This window comes from Girardinichthys multiradiatus, chromosome 2, assembly GCF_021462225.1.
Source record: "Girardinichthys multiradiatus isolate DD_20200921_A chromosome 2, DD_fGirMul_XY1, whole genome shotgun sequence".
Lineage (NCBI taxonomy): Eukaryota > Metazoa > Chordata > Actinopteri > Cyprinodontiformes > Goodeidae > Girardinichthys > Girardinichthys multiradiatus.
The window spans coordinates 40,889,055-40,906,926 of record NC_061795.1 but is presented as its reverse complement, the minus strand read 5'-3'; the positions used below and the strand labels follow the sequence as shown (position 1 = coordinate 40,906,926).

The 17,872-nt window shown below is 38.9% G+C and overlaps 1 protein-coding gene and 1 long non-coding RNA gene across 3 annotated transcripts in view; one reads left to right on the top strand and one right to left on the bottom strand.

Annotated features, from left to right (window-relative positions):
* spon1b (spondin 1b) overlaps positions 1-17,872 on the bottom strand; it is a 164,004-nt gene that overhangs the window by 84,452 nt on the left and 61,680 nt on the right. Inside the window, exons 1-4 of one of the 2 annotated variants that reach the window (XM_047350360.1) lie at positions 12,911-13,020; positions 7,376-7,449; positions 2,628-2,750; positions 1,116-1,264 (exon numbers count right to left, since the gene is read on the bottom strand). In XM_047350360.1, coding sequence (XP_047206316.1) covers positions 1,116-1,264; positions 2,628-2,750; positions 7,376-7,449; positions 12,911-12,993 — 429 coding nt within the window. In that variant the 5' untranslated portion in view covers positions 12,994-13,020. Of the gene's footprint in view, positions 1-1,115; positions 1,265-2,627; positions 2,751-7,375; positions 7,450-12,910; positions 13,021-17,872 lie in introns of those variants that run through there. The other variant, XM_047350352.1, reaches the window with a different exon arrangement.
* Positions 13,173-17,601, top strand: LOC124858355. Its single transcript, XR_007035812.1, has 5 exons — positions 13,173-13,615; positions 15,620-15,767; positions 15,881-16,066; positions 16,464-16,592; positions 17,048-17,601. It is a non-coding gene; the product is annotated as an uncharacterized LOC124858355 (long non-coding RNA).

Below are 17,872 nucleotides of genomic sequence, written 5' to 3'. Positions count from 1 at the left end.
AAAGGGCAATAATATTACAGTAGAATTCAGCAACCTAAGATTATACATCTGGGAGATTTGCTGCACAACAATTTCCTCTATGTGATCAATGATCATCATGACCAATTAAACCTAGTGCAGACCAATTAGCGGCATATATAGAGATGGTTTTAGTGCTTTAAGATTTTAATTTGTTATATTTTATGTAGCCATCTGGTACATTGATAACACAGATTAGGGATAAAACATTTATCATTTAAATTCCAAACTGAATGTAAATGTATCAGATTATCTTGCCATTCAGTTTTTTTTTGTTTTTTTTTTTGTATTTTCACATGTTAACTTCAACACATAAATTAGTGATTTGGCAGTATCTTCATCCAGTTGACACCTTTCAAAACCTCTAATCCCCCAACTCATAAATTTGATAGACAGAAGATTCCTGCTCTTTTTAACAGAACTGATGGTTTTGTGCTGTTCAATGTGTTTATTAGGAGAATAACATTTCACATCATCTCACCATGTTAATATGTAAGCAAATATGATAATTCTACTGCAACGCACAGATTTTAGGTTATGGCAACTTTTAGGTTTTCTGTGTGTGGAGGGTATCCAAACATGGTGGATGGTTGTTGGCCTGTCAGTAACTTTGTTCTATGTAAAAATATACACTTTTATCACTTCTAAAACAAGCCGAAAACTGTTTTTTCACTTGCCTTAAAAGGATAAATTAAACATGTTTGTTTTTTTTTCTGGGTTGTTTCCGAAATAAAAAAATACATAGAAATTTTAAACACAAAAAAATATATAGCTGAATATTAATAAAATATTACTTGATGTAATGGACACTTGATGTAATAAAAATGAATCTTACCCAAATTTTGCGTTAGGGAAAAAATCTTACCTGTAGATAATTTACCCAGTCACCAGAAGAGGGAAATTTGTGGAGTAAATATATTTTTGTGGACAAAATGTTTTAAAATTTCTATGTTTACATTTTTAGTTGTACTTTGTATTCTTCATTCCATATTGGGTACCATAAGAGAGCGAGAAAGCACAGAGAAATCATTAAAACAGTTGGATTAAAAAAGAAGTGGAAGAGTTGCTGCTTTGCTTCAAGCTGAAGTTAGTCTTACCTTCTGTCGAATCTCTTCTTCCATCTTGATGGGGGACCCAAGCTCAGCTACCTGTCGGACTCCCTCGCTAGCATAGCCGCCGTATTCCCACAGCACATAACTCCTGGAGTGGGAAGCACCAATCAGGGCAGACCAGTGGTTGGCGCGTCCTGGAGGAGACAGGAACTTTAGCATGAGTGATTAAACTCAAATAACTAAGTTGTAAAAGGGATTAAACAATAGCATGGGTTCTCTGTCAGTAAGTCAAAAACTAAAACAGTTGTGATGTGGTAAGTCTACAGAACCCCATCTAAATGTAAATCAATGTAAAAAACCCACTTGTTCAGAAATTAAAATTTGTATTTTCTTGTATAAATGCGGAGGCAATAAAGTTTTCACAACTTCATAGGAAACTTGTAAATAAAACAAAGCTGGGTCAGAAATGAAGAAGCGAAAGGCTTCTTCAGTTCTGGAATTAAAGAAGAACTGATTAAACCTTTTGGATGAGAGGCTAAACGCCTTTGAAAACAACATAGGTCCAGTTGCTTTTTACTTAAGGACTCAGAGTTATGATGTTCTGGATGACTGAGATTGTACAGCAACGCAAGCACATCTAACACATCAAAGTGTTTTCACAGAACACTTTCCCACTTCCCAATCTGTCCTTAGATGTAATATTCAAAGCTTTACATAAAGGTACGTCTCAAAAAAACAGAAACTCATTTTATATATTTTATATATAAATATTTTATATAAATATTTGAAGTCTTTATTTCTTGCTGCTTTAATGATTATGGGTTACAGATAATGAAAACCTAATATTCGGTGTCTCAGAAAATTACATAACATCAATACAAAAGAACATTTTAAACAGGAATGTCAGGCTTCTGAAAAGTACATTCATTTCTATGCACTCAATATTTTGTTAGGGCTCCTTTTGCATGAATAACTGCATCAATGCAGCATGGCATGGAGGACTCTATAGCGCTGCTGAGGCCCAGGTTGCTTTGATAGTTGGTCCTGCACAACACCAGCATTCCGCAGGTGTTTTGAATTAGTTGGCTGTTTAGGGTGTGTTGGTAGGAGTTTCCAACACTTAACTTTTTCACAATATTCAAATTGTTTGGGACATTAAATTCTATAAGCCATAATTCTCAATTACAAGAAACAAAGGCCTAAAATATTTTATAGAATGTGTAATGAATCTATATGACATAATTTTCACTTTCTGTAATGAGTGACATAAAATATTGAACTTTTTTATATTCTACTTGTTTTAGGTATACCTGTATGGTCTATCTGTAGAAGAGACAAAAGTAACCTACAGTTATATTTTCTTTTCATGCAGATCATTTTTTTTGTGGGACTAATAGATAATGACATAATGCATAATGATTAATGTCTATGTAATTTCTGATACAGCACATTTAAAAACAATAACCAAAACCATTCTGAATATAACAGCCCAAAACTAATTCTAATCGGCCGCAGTGTACATGTGGGTGTTAGTCCAAGCCTGTTTAAATGACTCACTTGGATAATCTTTGGGATGTATTTTTTCTGACCAGTTGCCATAGAAGGTGAGTCTATATTTGGCCGTTCCACAAGCGCAGCATTCGATGACAGGTACTTCGGTGACTTCACCGAGAACACGCTCTGCAGGGAGACAGGATGCAAAAGTTACAAAACACAAACACTTAAATATGAAAGCTTCCACAGACCAGTTATCTGAACTAAATTGCTTTAAAGATGTTAATGTCTTTCAAAATAATAAACTGCTGCATGAAAGCAGACAGAATAGGCTTTAAATAATTTGTGACCCCTCCGTTTTCAGCGTCAGTACAAGGCCAAAACAGCATCCCTGCTCACATAGTTTAACCACTATATGCTGTCAGTGGTAAAACTGTTGTTTTTATTTGATTAACACAGCACAGTTTTCAATAGTATGGTCACAGTGGGTTCGGTCAGCACGAGAAGCAATCAAAGTAAACATGACATTACAGAGAAAACTCACGAAGTGTCCTGGTGGTATTGATATTGAATCAAACTACCTTTTTTTTCTATGTTTAGCAACAAGAATTTCTGACAGGTGAAAAGCCTTCTTATAAAGTATGAATATCTTTTATTCCAGTGACATTTTCTAACACTTGTAATTAGCCAGAAAACATTGAGATGAAAGGTTCCTGGCAGTATTCTGTCACTGATTCATTTTGAAAAAAGTCTACATTTAAATTAAGTACTTTTATACAGTGGGGAAATCAATCCCACACCACCACTAGTGGTAAAAGTTTGTACACCCTCATTTTGCCACAGGACAGCACTTAATCTTCTATCTCCTATGATACTTATAAAATAAATGTCACTCGGTATAAATGATCAGATCAATAATTTAAATATTTAAAATGATTCAAATTGTGATAAACAAGACTGGACAAGCACCCAAGTTTATCTTGCCACCTCGCCTTTAGAAGGGAATGGTAAGTGCTGTAAGAGTTATCCAAAGCTCAGTGTTGGAGAACTGCAGCAAGAAGTGGCATCTGGGGGTCATCAACTTCTCATAACAGCCATTAGATTTTATCTCCATGCCAATCTTTAGTTTCAGACACATGTAAGGAAAATGTTTTTCATCCTCCACCATCACAAAGGAAATGTGGAATTTGTTTGAATCTATTTGAGCTTTAACTGGAACTGTGTGCCTTGGTTAGATGACTCGAAGACTGAATTTTTTGAATGCAAAAACTTCAAGCAGGTTTGGTGAGAATCAAAGGATGAATATGTTGGAAAGCATCTCATGCTAAAATAATGTACAGTTGAGAGTCTGCAAAGCTGTGGGCCTGTTTCTCTGCCAAAGGTGTCCTGGAAACCTTGTTAGGGCATGGCTCTTTAAAATACCACCACATTTTAAATAAACATTCAGTAGCCTCTGCCACAAAACAAAAAATTGGTCAACATTGAGTTTTTCAGCAGAATATTGATCCAAAGTGGCCAGAACTACAGTGAAATAGGTTGCCAGGTACAAAATCAGTCTTCTTTTATGGCAACACAGAGGTTCGGGAGAGACTCTCTATATGTGCCAACTTTTTGAAAAATTAAAAAAGGAGAAAACTTTGTGCTGTCCTATTGGCTGAAAGACTTCTACAAAGTGTTACCAGCATGGGTGCCATGGAGGTGCCGGTGACTATCACAGCATGTGATTTTCAGAATCAGAATCAGCTTTATTGCCAAGTTCGTGCATACAAACAAGGAATTTGCCTCCGGTACACTTTGCTCTTTTGTTCTGTTTTTGCATTACAGAATATACAAATTTACAATTTACAATGTACAATATACACATAATAAAAAAAGGTGCATTTGCAACATCTGTATGCTGTTGTTCTGTACTCTATTGAATGTTCATCAGAGAAACAGCCTGGGGGAAGAAACTGTCTCTGTGGCGGCTGGTTTTAGTGAACAGTGCTCTGTAGCGACGGCCTGAAGGTAAAACTGTAAACAATTTATGTGCAGGGTGTGTGGGGTCTGCAGAGATTTTGGCAGCTCTTTTCTTGACCCTAGACCTGTATAAGTCCTGGATGCAGGGAAGGTCAGCTCTGATTATTCTCTCTGCAGTTCTGATTATTCGTTGCAGTCTGGACCTGTCCTGTTTGGTGGATGAGCCAAACCACACTGAGATGGATGAAGACAAGACAGATTGAATGACGGCAGTGTAGAAGATGACCAGCAGCTCCTGTGGAAGGTTGAACTTCTTGAGTTGCCTCAGGAAGAACAGTCTCTGCTGGGTTTTCTTTCGAACAGTATCTATGTGTGAAGACCATCGCAGGTCCTCAGAGATGGTGGTTCCTAAGAACCTGAAGTGGTCCACGGCCGATACAGTGTTGTTGAGGATGGTGAGGGGGGGTGTATTTCTCCATTTAATAAATATATTTATACTAAAAGTTTCAGTGTGAGATTCCACTACTGCAGAAAAAAAAAAAAATCTTTTTTGAGGCTCTTTTTTTACAAATTTTTAACATGAAACTCATAGATTTTTCCATTGTTGGTAACATAGTCAATACACTTAAATACAAAAATATTTAAGTGTTAGGGTGCACAGTCCTGGTAAATTACTGCATTACTGGCCTAATTTACATGATAATTGATTACAATCTGAGTAAGAATGTTACAAAAATGCAAAGCAGGAAAGGAAGTTATTTAAATGACACACTAGCCATAACACAGACTCATAAATATTCTAATTATGCTCTGGACCAATGTTTCTGAAAGATAGGTCAAGGTGATCATTTGAATATTTATGAATCACCCAATTATTTAGTGTACAATTTCTCCTGACATCTAAGTTGCAGCAGGATAAGTGAAACGACACCAAACTTATGTCAGCAAATTAAAACAGGATGTCTTAATGACCTGCATAATAACATAGAAAATCAGATTTTTGTGAGGGGTGAAAAGCTTAGTAAAGATAGGATTCCTCTTGAGACTTAGCATTCAGCCAGTTTTTATTGTACAATAAATGTTTAGATTTGAGCCGAGAGACTCCTGCTAGTTTATTGTCTTACCAGACTGTTTTGTTGATTTTCAGAGCTTTAAAAAAGTGACAAAGCATTTTTTTTTTGTGGCAAAATACAGTCAACATAAAATCTCTGGCATTGCTCTGTGGTGACCTACAGAGACATTTAAATTGCACACAGATTCTAGTGTCACCCATTAATTTGTGTCCTTACACTTATTGTAATCAGCTTTATTGATTTAATTCAGCAGAGAAAATTAGTATTAAACACATAAATGTCTTCTTTCTCCAAATATATTTATAATGGTCCTATTGACCTAAAATTGTTACACGATACTGATAACAACCCAAGTATTCCACACAAACTATATAACAAAAATATAGCACATAAATTATGGGCAATAAACTGGAATGACACAGGGAGAAAATATAGAATACATGACGAAAAGGTGGTATAAAGAATAATAGACAACAACTGAAATCATTTAGCATTTACAAAGCAATCCTGTCTGTATCAGTGCAAATCAATAGCAGCTGATTTAGTCCTAACTGAGGAACCATAAAGAGGTTTTTCACTAGCATTGTATGATCAGGGTCACATCATCTGATGGGTGAAAGCAAAGAGCTATCTCAAGACCTTTGCAACTTGCAAAACACACCGATGGCACTAGTTACAGACATATTTCTAAATCTCTGAACGCTCTGGTGAGTACCTGTAAAGCGGAAAAATACTCATTTCCCCATAAACCAACAAAACCAGGAGAAACGAGAAATAATTAACAGAGTATTTGTCTAAGATCCAAGGACCACTAAGATGTCTTCAGAAAGATCTGGAATTACTAGAGCCAGTGTTTCCATGAAAGACCAGACTAGGCAAGTTCATTTGTAACGCACGATTTTAAGTTAAGGCGATCCAAAGTGCTTCACACAAAATAACAGGAGAGGCAATAAAATAACAAAGACCTTTAAGCAGTTAAAAATCATTGCTTAAAAAGAAACAAATATTGAAATACAATTTCAACACTGATAAATAGCTAAAAAATAGTTAAACTCAACATAATGTGAACAAAACCTTGTTCTAGTCAGAGGAAACTAAAATTGAACACTTTGGATGTCATAACGCACACCATGCATGGAGGAGAAATGGCACTGCACATTATCTCCAAAAATCAACATTGAAGCTTGAAGGGGTTAGCAATGTGGTGGGGGGGCTGGTTTTCATCATAAAGTACTGACAGAAAAAGGTGAAATTTACTGAGACATTCTTGATAATCTGAAGATGCAAGACAAGAATCCAGATTACACAGCTAATGAAACTCTTAGTTGGAAAGCAAATGTGGGCATGCAAATAGCTTTTCTATACAGGAGGCATCTTGAAGTTGTCATTTCTACTTTTTAACAAAACAATTAATTAATTTTAGTTAATGTGCTCAACATTTATTCCCCAGTCATTCCACTTTTTTACCCATTACATAATTTAATAACTAATTTTTTTGAAGTCTTTGTATGAGAGGATTACTTGTGTTGTTACTAATATTTGACGTAAATTTCATATCAGTAGGGTTTACTATATATATTTTTTGAGAAAAATGCTGATGTGTTCAATACTTATTTTTTTCCGCTGCATTTTTTGAAACACGATGTGGGGAGTTGGGAGGTAATCTGTACCAGAATGCAGGAAAAAATACTACATTTGGAGAAGGCCATAAAAGCTGCATGATTACAAAAATGAGCTACAAAAGACAGAGTGGAAGAGAAGATGGGCGATTGTCATTACCTTTCTCACAAAGTCGAATGGTGAGAGAGCCTTGATCCTGGAAAAAGATTACTCTTTTCTGGACAATACTGGCCCTGCAGACACAGAGAACAAGTTGGGAGTAATGTACAGTAAGGATAAAGATGAAAAAGAAAATGGAGAAAAATTGTATAGTCATAGGATTACAAAAGCTGCATGAAATTGACATTTTCTTAGAGTTTCCTTTCATATCTGACCCATGTAATCCTCTGTACGGAGGGAGGGTAATGACTTTCCAGAGGTTTCATAATGGACACTGAGTACACATTTTTTTCACAGGAAAAACATATTCTCCAAATCTCACAGCATAATCATTCTCTACAATAGAAGCAATCATACCCAAGGAAACGAAGAAGAGAGGAAAAACAGCAGGAATTACATTCAAATGAGAAAATATAGATCTGTATGATTACTGTAGCCAAAACCAGACTCTAACCTAGGATCTAAAACTGGCTGAAAATTAAACTTCCTCAGCTGAAATTGATTGTTTTACCGATGCGTTTAAGTTCGTCTTCAGCAGAAAATATAATGCATTTATAAAGGAGCTGAGAGCTCAAATGTGTTGTTTTCTACCTCTTAATGATTTTCTGAGGACAAAGATGGTAACAAATAATAAGAGGAGCACAAAGGTCTGATGGCCTTGCGAAACCATCACAACAATCCTGTCAAATAGCTTGCAATAAATAATTTAAAAACTGTTGCAAATTCTTAAATCCCAATACCCAAATACCCCTGGAAAAAGCTCTGAAGGTTTGTTACCGACATGCTTTACTGGTAAAGCCAAGCATGCCACAACTGCAGTTGCAATACATTTCTACAACATATGCTGCAAACTCAAGATGATTAAAGTTAAATTCCTTTATAAGACACTACAAACAACTAAAACACAGCAAGGACTTCACTCATCGTGAACATAAATGCCAAAATAACTTGGGGTCTGTAATAACGCATCCCTAATCCACCCCTTGATTACTTACAGGCCCAAATGTATGCACATTGCCCCAATAGCATTTGGTTAAACGTCCCTTAGCAAGTTGTACTTCGAACACATGTTTTTGAAGGCATTAGCAAGCTTCTGCCATCATTTTGTCTGAATAATTAACCACTCTTTTCAAACAAAGAAAAAAGGTGAAATGTTGAGGCAAAAACATTTGAGAGACCATTCTAAAAGATTAATGTTGGCCAGATTTATTCACTCCAAAACCACTTTTGAAGTGTTTTTGGGATTCTTATACCCCTGGAACACCAATTAGTGTCCACGTTTCAAACGTCTGACCCCGTCACCCTCAGATGAAAAGAACTCTGTTTGAATGATCAAGAACAATCTAGGAACAACCAAGGCTACAGCCTACTTCTCAAATAAAGAGCTAGATGGTTGGTACTACACTGACCACAAACACACCTAAAATCTGGTTTTAAAATTTAATAAAAGGAATAAACATTATGCCTTGTGGATGGGTCAAATATCCAGCCATAATTAGGCCAGAAGCTTGTCGATGGCTACAAAAAGTATGTGTGGTCGAGATACAATTTCCTAAGGAAAATGTACCAAATATAAGTGTAGTTGTATGCACACTGCTAAAAAAAAAAGGGAACACTTAAACAATATAACTCCAAGTAAATCAACCTTCTGTGAAATCAAACTGTCCACTTAGGAAGCAACACTGATTGACAATCAATTTCACATGCTGTTGTGCAAATGGAATAGACAACAGGGAGAAATCTTTGGCGATTAGCAAGACACACTCAATAAAGGAGTGGTTCTGCAGGTGGGGACCACAGACCACTTCTCAGTACCTATGCTTTCTGGCTGATGTTTTGGTCACTTTTGAATGTTGGTGGTGCTTTCACACTCGTGGTAGCATGAGACGGACTCTACAACCCACACAAGTGGCTCAGGTAGTGCAGCTCATCCAGGATGGCACATCAATGCGAGCTGTGACAAGGTTTGCTGTGTCTATCAGCGTAGTGTCCAGAGCCTGGAGGCACTACCAGGAGACAGACCAGTACACCAGGAGACGTGGAGGAGGCCGTTGGAGGGCAACAACCCAGCAGCAGGACCGCTACCTCCACCTTTGTGCAAGGAGGAACAGGAGGAGCACTGCCAGAGCCCTGCAAAATGACCTCCAGTAGGCCACAAATGTGCATGTGTCTGCACAAACGGTTAGAAACCGACTCCATGAGGATGGTATGAGGGGCCGACGTCCACAAATGGGGGTGGTGCTCACAGCCCAACACCATGCAGGACGCTTGGCATTTGCCAGAGAACACCAGGATTGGCAAATTCGCCTCTGGCACCTGTGCTCTTCACAGATGAAAGCGGGTTCACACTGAGCACATGTGACAGACGTGACAGAGTCTGGAGACACCGTGGAGAGCGATCTGCTGCCTGCAACATCCTTCAGCATGACCGGTTTGGCAGTGGCTCAGTAATGCTGGGGGGTGGCATTTATTTGGAGGGCACTCCATGTGCTTGCCAGAGGTAGCCTGACTGCCATTAGGTACCGAGATGAGATCCTCAGACCCCTTGTGAGACCATATGCTGGTGCGGTTGGCCCTGGGTTCCTCCTAATGCAGGACAATGCTAGACCTCATGTGGCTGGAGTGTGTCAGCAGTTCCTGCAAGATGAAGACATTGAAGCTATGAACTGGCCCGCCCGTTCCCCAGACCTGAATCTGATTGAGCACATCTGGGACATCATGTCTCGCACCATCCACTAACGTCACGTTGCACCACAGACTGTCCAGGAGTTGGCGGATGCTTTAGTCCAGGTCTGGGAGGAGATCCCTCAGGAGACCATCCGCCGTCTCATCAGGAGCATGCCCAGGCGTTGTAGGGAGGTCATACAGGCATATGGAGGCCACACACAATACTGAGCCTCATTTTGACTTGTTTTAAGGACATTACATTAAAGTTGGATCAGCCTATTGTGTGTTTTTCCACTTTAATTTTGTGTGTGACTCCAAATCCAGGCCTCCATTGGTTAATAAATTTGATATCCATTGATGATTTTTGTGTGATTTTGTTGTCAGCACATTCAGCTTTGTACAGAACAAAGTATTCAATGAGAATATTTCATTCATTCAGATCTAGAAAGTGTTATTTGAGTGTTCCTTTTATTTTTTTGAGCAGTGCATATAATTGGGCCTATTTTTACAACATTTAACCTTTATGGATAAGAGAAACTTCAGGATAAATTGAAACTTCTAAGTCCAACTATTTTTAAAATTAAATTGTGACGTACGTTGTAGCATTATTTCACCCTGAAAAAAGAACAGTTCAAATGCATCATTAATAACTCAAAATGAATGTGACATTCATGGCAATGATGAGTAAATATAAGTCATATTTAAGTGTGTTGTCTTACGAAGTATAAATTCTGTCTGACAAACCTCAACTGATTAATTTCCTACATATGTGACACTAAGGCAACTTAAATAAATGTTAAATATTTGACACATTTTTGGCATAAACTCTTAACCAAGAGTCAACCCCTCAAAGAGCATACAATTTACTATTTCTATATTTTATTATTTGGACATAATGAAAAATGAAACTGATACTGTGAGCAGGTACTGTAGAACTGTATATTACACAAGGCTGAAATTAAATGAACAGCTGTACTTTTCTTTATATAAACGTAGTCTCCCCCACATACAGTAGAGAGAAATAAAACTGCCTGATAGTGAGCTGAACAACCCTGGCAATGAAGACGGAGGAGTGAACACCGACTTTAGGTAGGAGTTATCGGTTATATTGCTTCTATAAATCTTACGCGGGCTGAATGGTGCAGTATACTATGCAACATGGGCTGACTGCTTGGGTGTGAAATTGGAAAACAAAAGTAAAATATAATGACCATTGTTAAGCTGTGCCTGGTCATTTTTTAGCATATTTTCTAATTGGTTAAAAAATGCTGGTGGTTTGTACTATTCTTTACATACACTCGCTACTGCAGTCCTTTCTACTAAACAACTATGCTAAAATTGTGTTGTTTTTTAAATTGTTTACTCATTTTTGCAGTTTTTAACAGTAAGCAACCACTGCTCTTAAAGCAGGCCAGACTGTATTAGACATGTGCAGATATAATCCTGTTTTAACTCCTGTTACTGCATCTCCTTCTGGACCCCAAGAGGTCAAGCTGTATCTAAAATGTTATTTCCAGTGCTGGCTCCCATATGGAGTGTTTAGCCTTATTCAAAAATAAAAGTGAAGCTATGGACTTAAGGGTCTTTCTTTCTTGTCCAAATACAAATTTTCACAGTTGCATTTTTTTCTCCAACATCTAGTAAATATAAAGTGGCTATACACATAACAGTTTGATTTACTTTTGTTAAATATGTCTTTGGTCATTTTGTTTCTTTGGGTATTGTTTAGAAGTTAAATGCAACACTGTAACTGTGTCAGACTAACGCTTAACAAATTTTGATCTTCTACAGCCAAGCAACATTGCCCGTCTTAGTATCCTTGTTTTCTTTCTTCACGTTTCACACTTTAAATCAAATTACTACCAAATGTGTCTTACTGTTAGTGTTCCAAATCTTTGGATTTACTGTGAATTCATTGAAAAAATAAACTTTCAAGAAAACTTTGTACACTCTATTATTCAGTATAACCACCTTTAACAGAAATTATTCAAACTGTTTTCTTTGTAACTTTATGAGTCTCTCGCAGTGCTGTGCGGAAATTTTAATCCACTCTTGTTAACCACATTGCTTCAAGTCATTAGGATTTGCAGATATTTGAAGCTCTCGTCACATGACTTTAACTGCAACACCTGAATTATCTTTTCATTGTCTGTTGATGACTGAGTTTGGGCCAACTTTTAGCTGTCAGAGGTTCAGATGTTCTTGTATTTCACTCTAGAATACTTTGGCATGCAAAGCTCAGGGTGACTCATTGACTACAAGGTGCCCAGATCCATGTTACCACCGGTCTTCCACTGTACTGGACAATTACGATGAGCTGGTTGTGTATCTATTCTGTGTGGAATGTTGGGAGGACATCAAAGTCCTCCAGTAAATCAGCTGCCAACAGAATTGGACCCTTTTCTATTTGATCCACTCTGACCAGTGACTAACCAGTTGAAAACTCAAAAATATGATCTTTTCCAATTAGTTAACGGACTATACATGAGCACTTTCAAATCATCAAAACACTTTATAATGTGGAAGTTGCTTTTCAGTAGTAAAGTATTTTAAATGAATTCACAGGAAGAAAAGACCTATAAGAACAGGGGAAGGGAGAGTGAGACCTAAAGCTAAACAATGTACAACAATATTGCTCTATTTTATCCTTTTGAGTCTTCAACCTCTCTGTCATGAAACATGCTGGATTTTGAAGTCTTGGCAGATTTCCTTCAGGAAAACTCAGAGATAAGGTTAGGATGTATAACCTTTAGGAAATACACTCAGCTGTTTCAGTAATGCTAGCCGTGCTAACGCCACCAATCTCTAATATAGGATGCCACATGTTGCAACTGGGTAAATAATGAGAAAAAAAACAATAGATTTTACCTGTTAAAGCAATACAGCAGAAGATCAAACTGTTCTCTAAAGAGATTCCTCATCTGAGCATAGCAGTGTTGGGACCCAGCCATGGGGACAATATAAATGGCCGGTATGAGTTTTTCTGGAACTTTCAAAATAAATTGCATTAACCTACTTCCAGCAGAGCCAGGAAAAGGGGTAACAGCGGACTTCCCGTGACGTCACCTTCCAAATAAAATCACCGCTTTTGCAACAAGCTGACCTCTTCCACGCAAGTCCCCAGCGGAACTGGACGGAGGGACACAGCGCGCTAATGTCTCTTTGCTGGCAAACAGACATAACTCTTCAAACTGGATGCAAGAGTTTCATACGATCATATGCACTAAGTTAAGTAGGCATGAATTGCTGTTTGCGTATCCGGTATTTCATTCATGAACGGGTTAATTAAGGTACAAGCGTGGCTTGACTTTCTCTGAGGTCTACAGAAGCAAACTGTGTTCCAGAGAGATCCCAGCAGAGATCCTATTTCTACAACGCCGAGTGGAGCAGTTTTCCCGGTCTGAAGGAAGGACAACGGGACCGCCTCACTGTGGTTACAGCAGTAACGTGCAGTTTGACCGGCCGACAGAACGAGCCGCCCCACCCCACAGCTACGGAGGTTAGCTGCAGCTAACCCTTTCTTCAAACTTCATCGCCCTGGACAACTTTCTGTCAGCACGGTTCCCGTAAGAGGTTGTGTTTTGGGCAGAGAGAAGTAATTTAGAATGAAATAATCTAAACATTTATTGTTTTATGATGTTTGGTCTTGTTTGTGTTGAAGTATTATTTTACTAAACTTGATAACTAAGTAACACAATTAAGCCCATTTCCCAAAGATTTTGTTCTTATTCAAAAAAATGTCTTTAAAATATTATTTTAATAAATAAAGGCAGCTAATTAAACACCGTTGAGAATTGGTAATCCAGAAGATTGGTTTTATTCAATAAATCATTCTTTAAGATTATATTTTATTAAAATAATATTTTATCTGATCTTGCATTGTGAATGGTTGACTAACGGTATGCCAATTATTGCCTAAGTTAGTTCCAAGACTAACTTAACTTCAATTCTTTCCTGCTTTCCTGCTTTTTCCTTCTTTTCCTGCTCTTGGTGGAGGTGGACGCTTTTTCTGCCCTGCTTCAGCTCTGTGTCTTGTCTTTTTTGGAGCCTCTTTTTGCACATCTTCCAAATTCTTCCAAAATATGGATTTGGTCAGCTGGTCTCTCAATGCAAGTGATCAAATTTTCTCGACGAGAAGACAGGGGTCGGGAGAGCCCACTTGCCCGGACGGGACATTTTTCTCCGGATACACGATGGACTCCTGGCAGAAGTGGAGGATTGTGTGTCTGTCGATAATGTCAGTCGAGGATGTGGAAGATGTGTATATAATTGGATGTTTGATATCAGGATTTCTGCTTTTTGGAGTCAGCGGATACCTGGCATATCAAGAAATTCGGAGAATGTCAGCAGCTGTTCTGGCCATTTTAAGGCTGCCTGGCATGTGTGATGGGATCTTCAGAGCGATCAACACTCAGACTGAGATGTTGCGTGAGCTGAATCGCAGACTGGATGTGATTCTTACACAGGATTGCAGGCAGGTTGCGGTTCCTGGACTCAGGAGTGAAATGGGATAAATCTTGGAGAAAGTTGTTCGCTCGGATCTGGCAGAAAGACCAGGAATTTGGCTGTTTGGATTCGCCTTTGAGAAGCACCAGCGAGACTCTCAAGGCTGACGGAAAATTAAGAGTCAGCCTAACCCAAATAATTGTTGTTTTCTGAATCTGGCTCCCCTGCACGGACTTGATGGCTGGTTATCTTCAACTTCTCCTGGAAGTTAGGTAAACATGACGCTCTGCTCCCTCTGCCCCCTCCCTTCCCTGAGGACATCTGTGGACCTGCTCAGAACTTGGCCGGTTGATGTACATTCCAAGGAACCATCAAGGACAATGGCCTTTGTGACAGTGCTTCATGGACTTACTTGCACACACTCACTTGCACACACACACATGCTCAAGATAAACATATGCACCCCTCACACCACCTTCACCGTTCCCGGCATGATGTTGTTTTGTCAACTTGTTGCTTCTTTGTGCTGAGGTTTTTTGCAATCTCAAACTGTATCCTGCTATGGATAAAGTGTGAAATATGATTTTTTTTTCCCTCTACTTACCTAATGTGGCCTCTTTTCTCATCTAGCAAGGGCAGCGCCTGTGAGTGGGCAGCAAAGCCACAAGACAAGGGGGGACGGGTCACCGTCCCCCCCTTGTCTTGTGTCATGATGTATGTTTGGATGGGTTGTACTGGATTTCTAATTTCCCCTCGGGGATCAATAAGGTATCTTTGAATTGAATTTGAATTTAATTGAATTCCAGATTCTTCAAGATAATCCTTGGTTCTCAAACATAAACATTGCATGGTAATGTTGCATCACTCTTTTGGTCATGGTTTCAACCATCTTTGATCAACTTGTTTATATTGTACATAGCCCATTAGCTTATTTCCTTATTCTTTAATTCTGCTTGGTAGTTTAGTTGGATTGTTTTAGTATAGTAAAGAGTTTGTTGATTGAAATATGGTTGACTTGAGTTGACTTATTTTTGTTAATAAATTCTTGTATTTTAAGAAATTGTGTGAATTCATTCCATGTGTGCGCAGAGTTTTTTAATAGTCCCACTTTCACTCTTTTTGCCCCAAAAGATGGATCTGCATGGAGCCATTCAGTGCAGGAAGTGAGATAAGAAGTCCTCTTCCTTTTTTTGGGTGGAAGAATAAGTACCCTCCAGTTTTCAACCACGTCTTCATCTGTTGGAGGAATGTTTGTGGTTTCATCGGATTCTACAGAATGGTGAGAATCCATTCTTGTCTTGGCTTCAGCACTGTGGGTAGTCATGGATACAGAGTTTGTTTTGGAAACTTTTGCTAATCCAGATGTTTCCTCATAATTTTTCGCTTTTGCAGAACAAATCCGCATATTTCCTTCAATAAAGGAAAGATGACGAGAAATAAAGCGATCAACTCGAATGGGTAAGTTCTCGTGTTTAAAAAGGCCATGCTTTACATTTTTGAATTCTGCTTCAACAGTGGCTGAGCTTGCTGTGAGGTTGGTGCTTTTGAAGAGGGGGACCATTACTCCTGTCCAAAGTCGTAAGTAACTTGCTAGTCTTATTATGTGTGGAACAATATCAGGGAGGAAATGGATGTTATCCCTATCCCCATTGGCTGCAGCGAGTGACCTGCTCTCCTCGCATATGTTTGATACCCAGCCGCGTAGGTCAGTCTGGATCTCGTCAAAAGAATCCACTTGATGCATTTCATTTGGATCTTCAGCTGGAATGATGATGGAGTCTTCTGTGATCTGGGTTTTTAGATATTTTTTGCACATCTCTGATTCGAGAGGGACTCCAGAACTATCATCACCCTCTGCCTCACTGAGGGCCACAACAGTGATTAGCTGTTTTGCAAGGTCCAAGCACTGTGATTGAAGAAGCTTTGCTATTGCCCTGACAAAGAAATCTTTGACACGGTGTGACTTGTTTTTCAGGCAGTCCCACTGACAGATCATCTTTATGCAGTGTGCTACATCAACCCTGATAAAACAAGGAGGAAGTTTTGCAGACTGGTTCCCAAGTAGCAAACGGAAGCATTCGTTAATGTATGTCTTCAGATCGGGGTAAGGAGTGAAGGCCTTCACCAGAGCACCAAGAATAGCCAGACAAAAGTCACTCACGGCTTCCTTTGGTATAGCAGCACCTGTACGAAGCCATTCTGTCAGCCATGTTGCAATTGCATTAATGTCGTGTCTCTCTGACAGCATTTGCACAACTGGGACTGAGCAGTTGTCCCCTGTCAGAACGCCTTGATATAAGAAGATGTGGCCAGATGTACCATTTGGTCTCACAAGTCTTCTCACAACTGAGCCAGTTGCGTCAAAGCAAACTACTGAGGGGCATTTTTTGGACAATGCCTTATACACATGCAGCTGTGTTTGACTCCAATAGTGGCAGAAGAACTTGTCTAGACCACTGTCTCTTATACTACCACTGTGAGGTGTGCTATATTTTAATAACTGCAAAGACAAAATGGGATCTTTGTCACCTAATTCCAAATCTCTTCTCTCCTGCTTAGCTTTTCGTAGGGTGGCCAAATTTGGAAGGTGACTTGGCTCAGCATCTCCAATATCCATCAAATCTGATGCCTTCACTGACCTCCATACAGCCGGCTCCATCCTGCCCTCACACAGCTCTTTTGAAATCTGTGCACGAAGGTTTCCAGACATGAACCTCTTGGATTGCCCAGTGTGCAGGGAGAGATCAGTGTCTTCGATGGAACACTGAAGCAGCATTGGGCTGTTTACCGTTGGCTCTCTAGTACAAGTCATTTTAATATGGCCTTGACACTCTTTACATAAGCCTTTGATATCTATGTAGTTGCTTGTGACAGTTGGATAAACCTTTGCTCTCTGGAACACAAATGTACATGTGCTTTTGATCTTTTTCCAAATCAGATGGTTAATTACATGACTCCAAGTGCCAGGCTTCAAAATCATGTATTCCCTTTTGCCAGATGATGAAAACCTGTCATTATATTCCACTTTCTCAGGTACAAATTTGATCAATTCCTCAAAAGGAACTTCAAGCTGAAAACCTGAGCAGTCGTCTTGTCCAGGAGAAATGGAGCCAGAGTCAGAGTCAAACTCTGTGTCCACAATGCTCTCACGATCACTTTCCTGCTCACTGATCTCCAAACATGACCAGATGTTGTGTCTGTTAGATTTTACAAAAGTGTACAGGGCTTTTGGAGACATCTTGTTTTCCAGCTGCTGACTTAATACTGTCCAGATAGTGGCAGCTGGAGTGGCTATTTTGCCATTAAGAAGGATAGCCTCTTTGGAAGTGCAAAGAACTGCAATAAGGGAATCCCTGTCTATTGATGGCTGTCGAGGCATCTAGT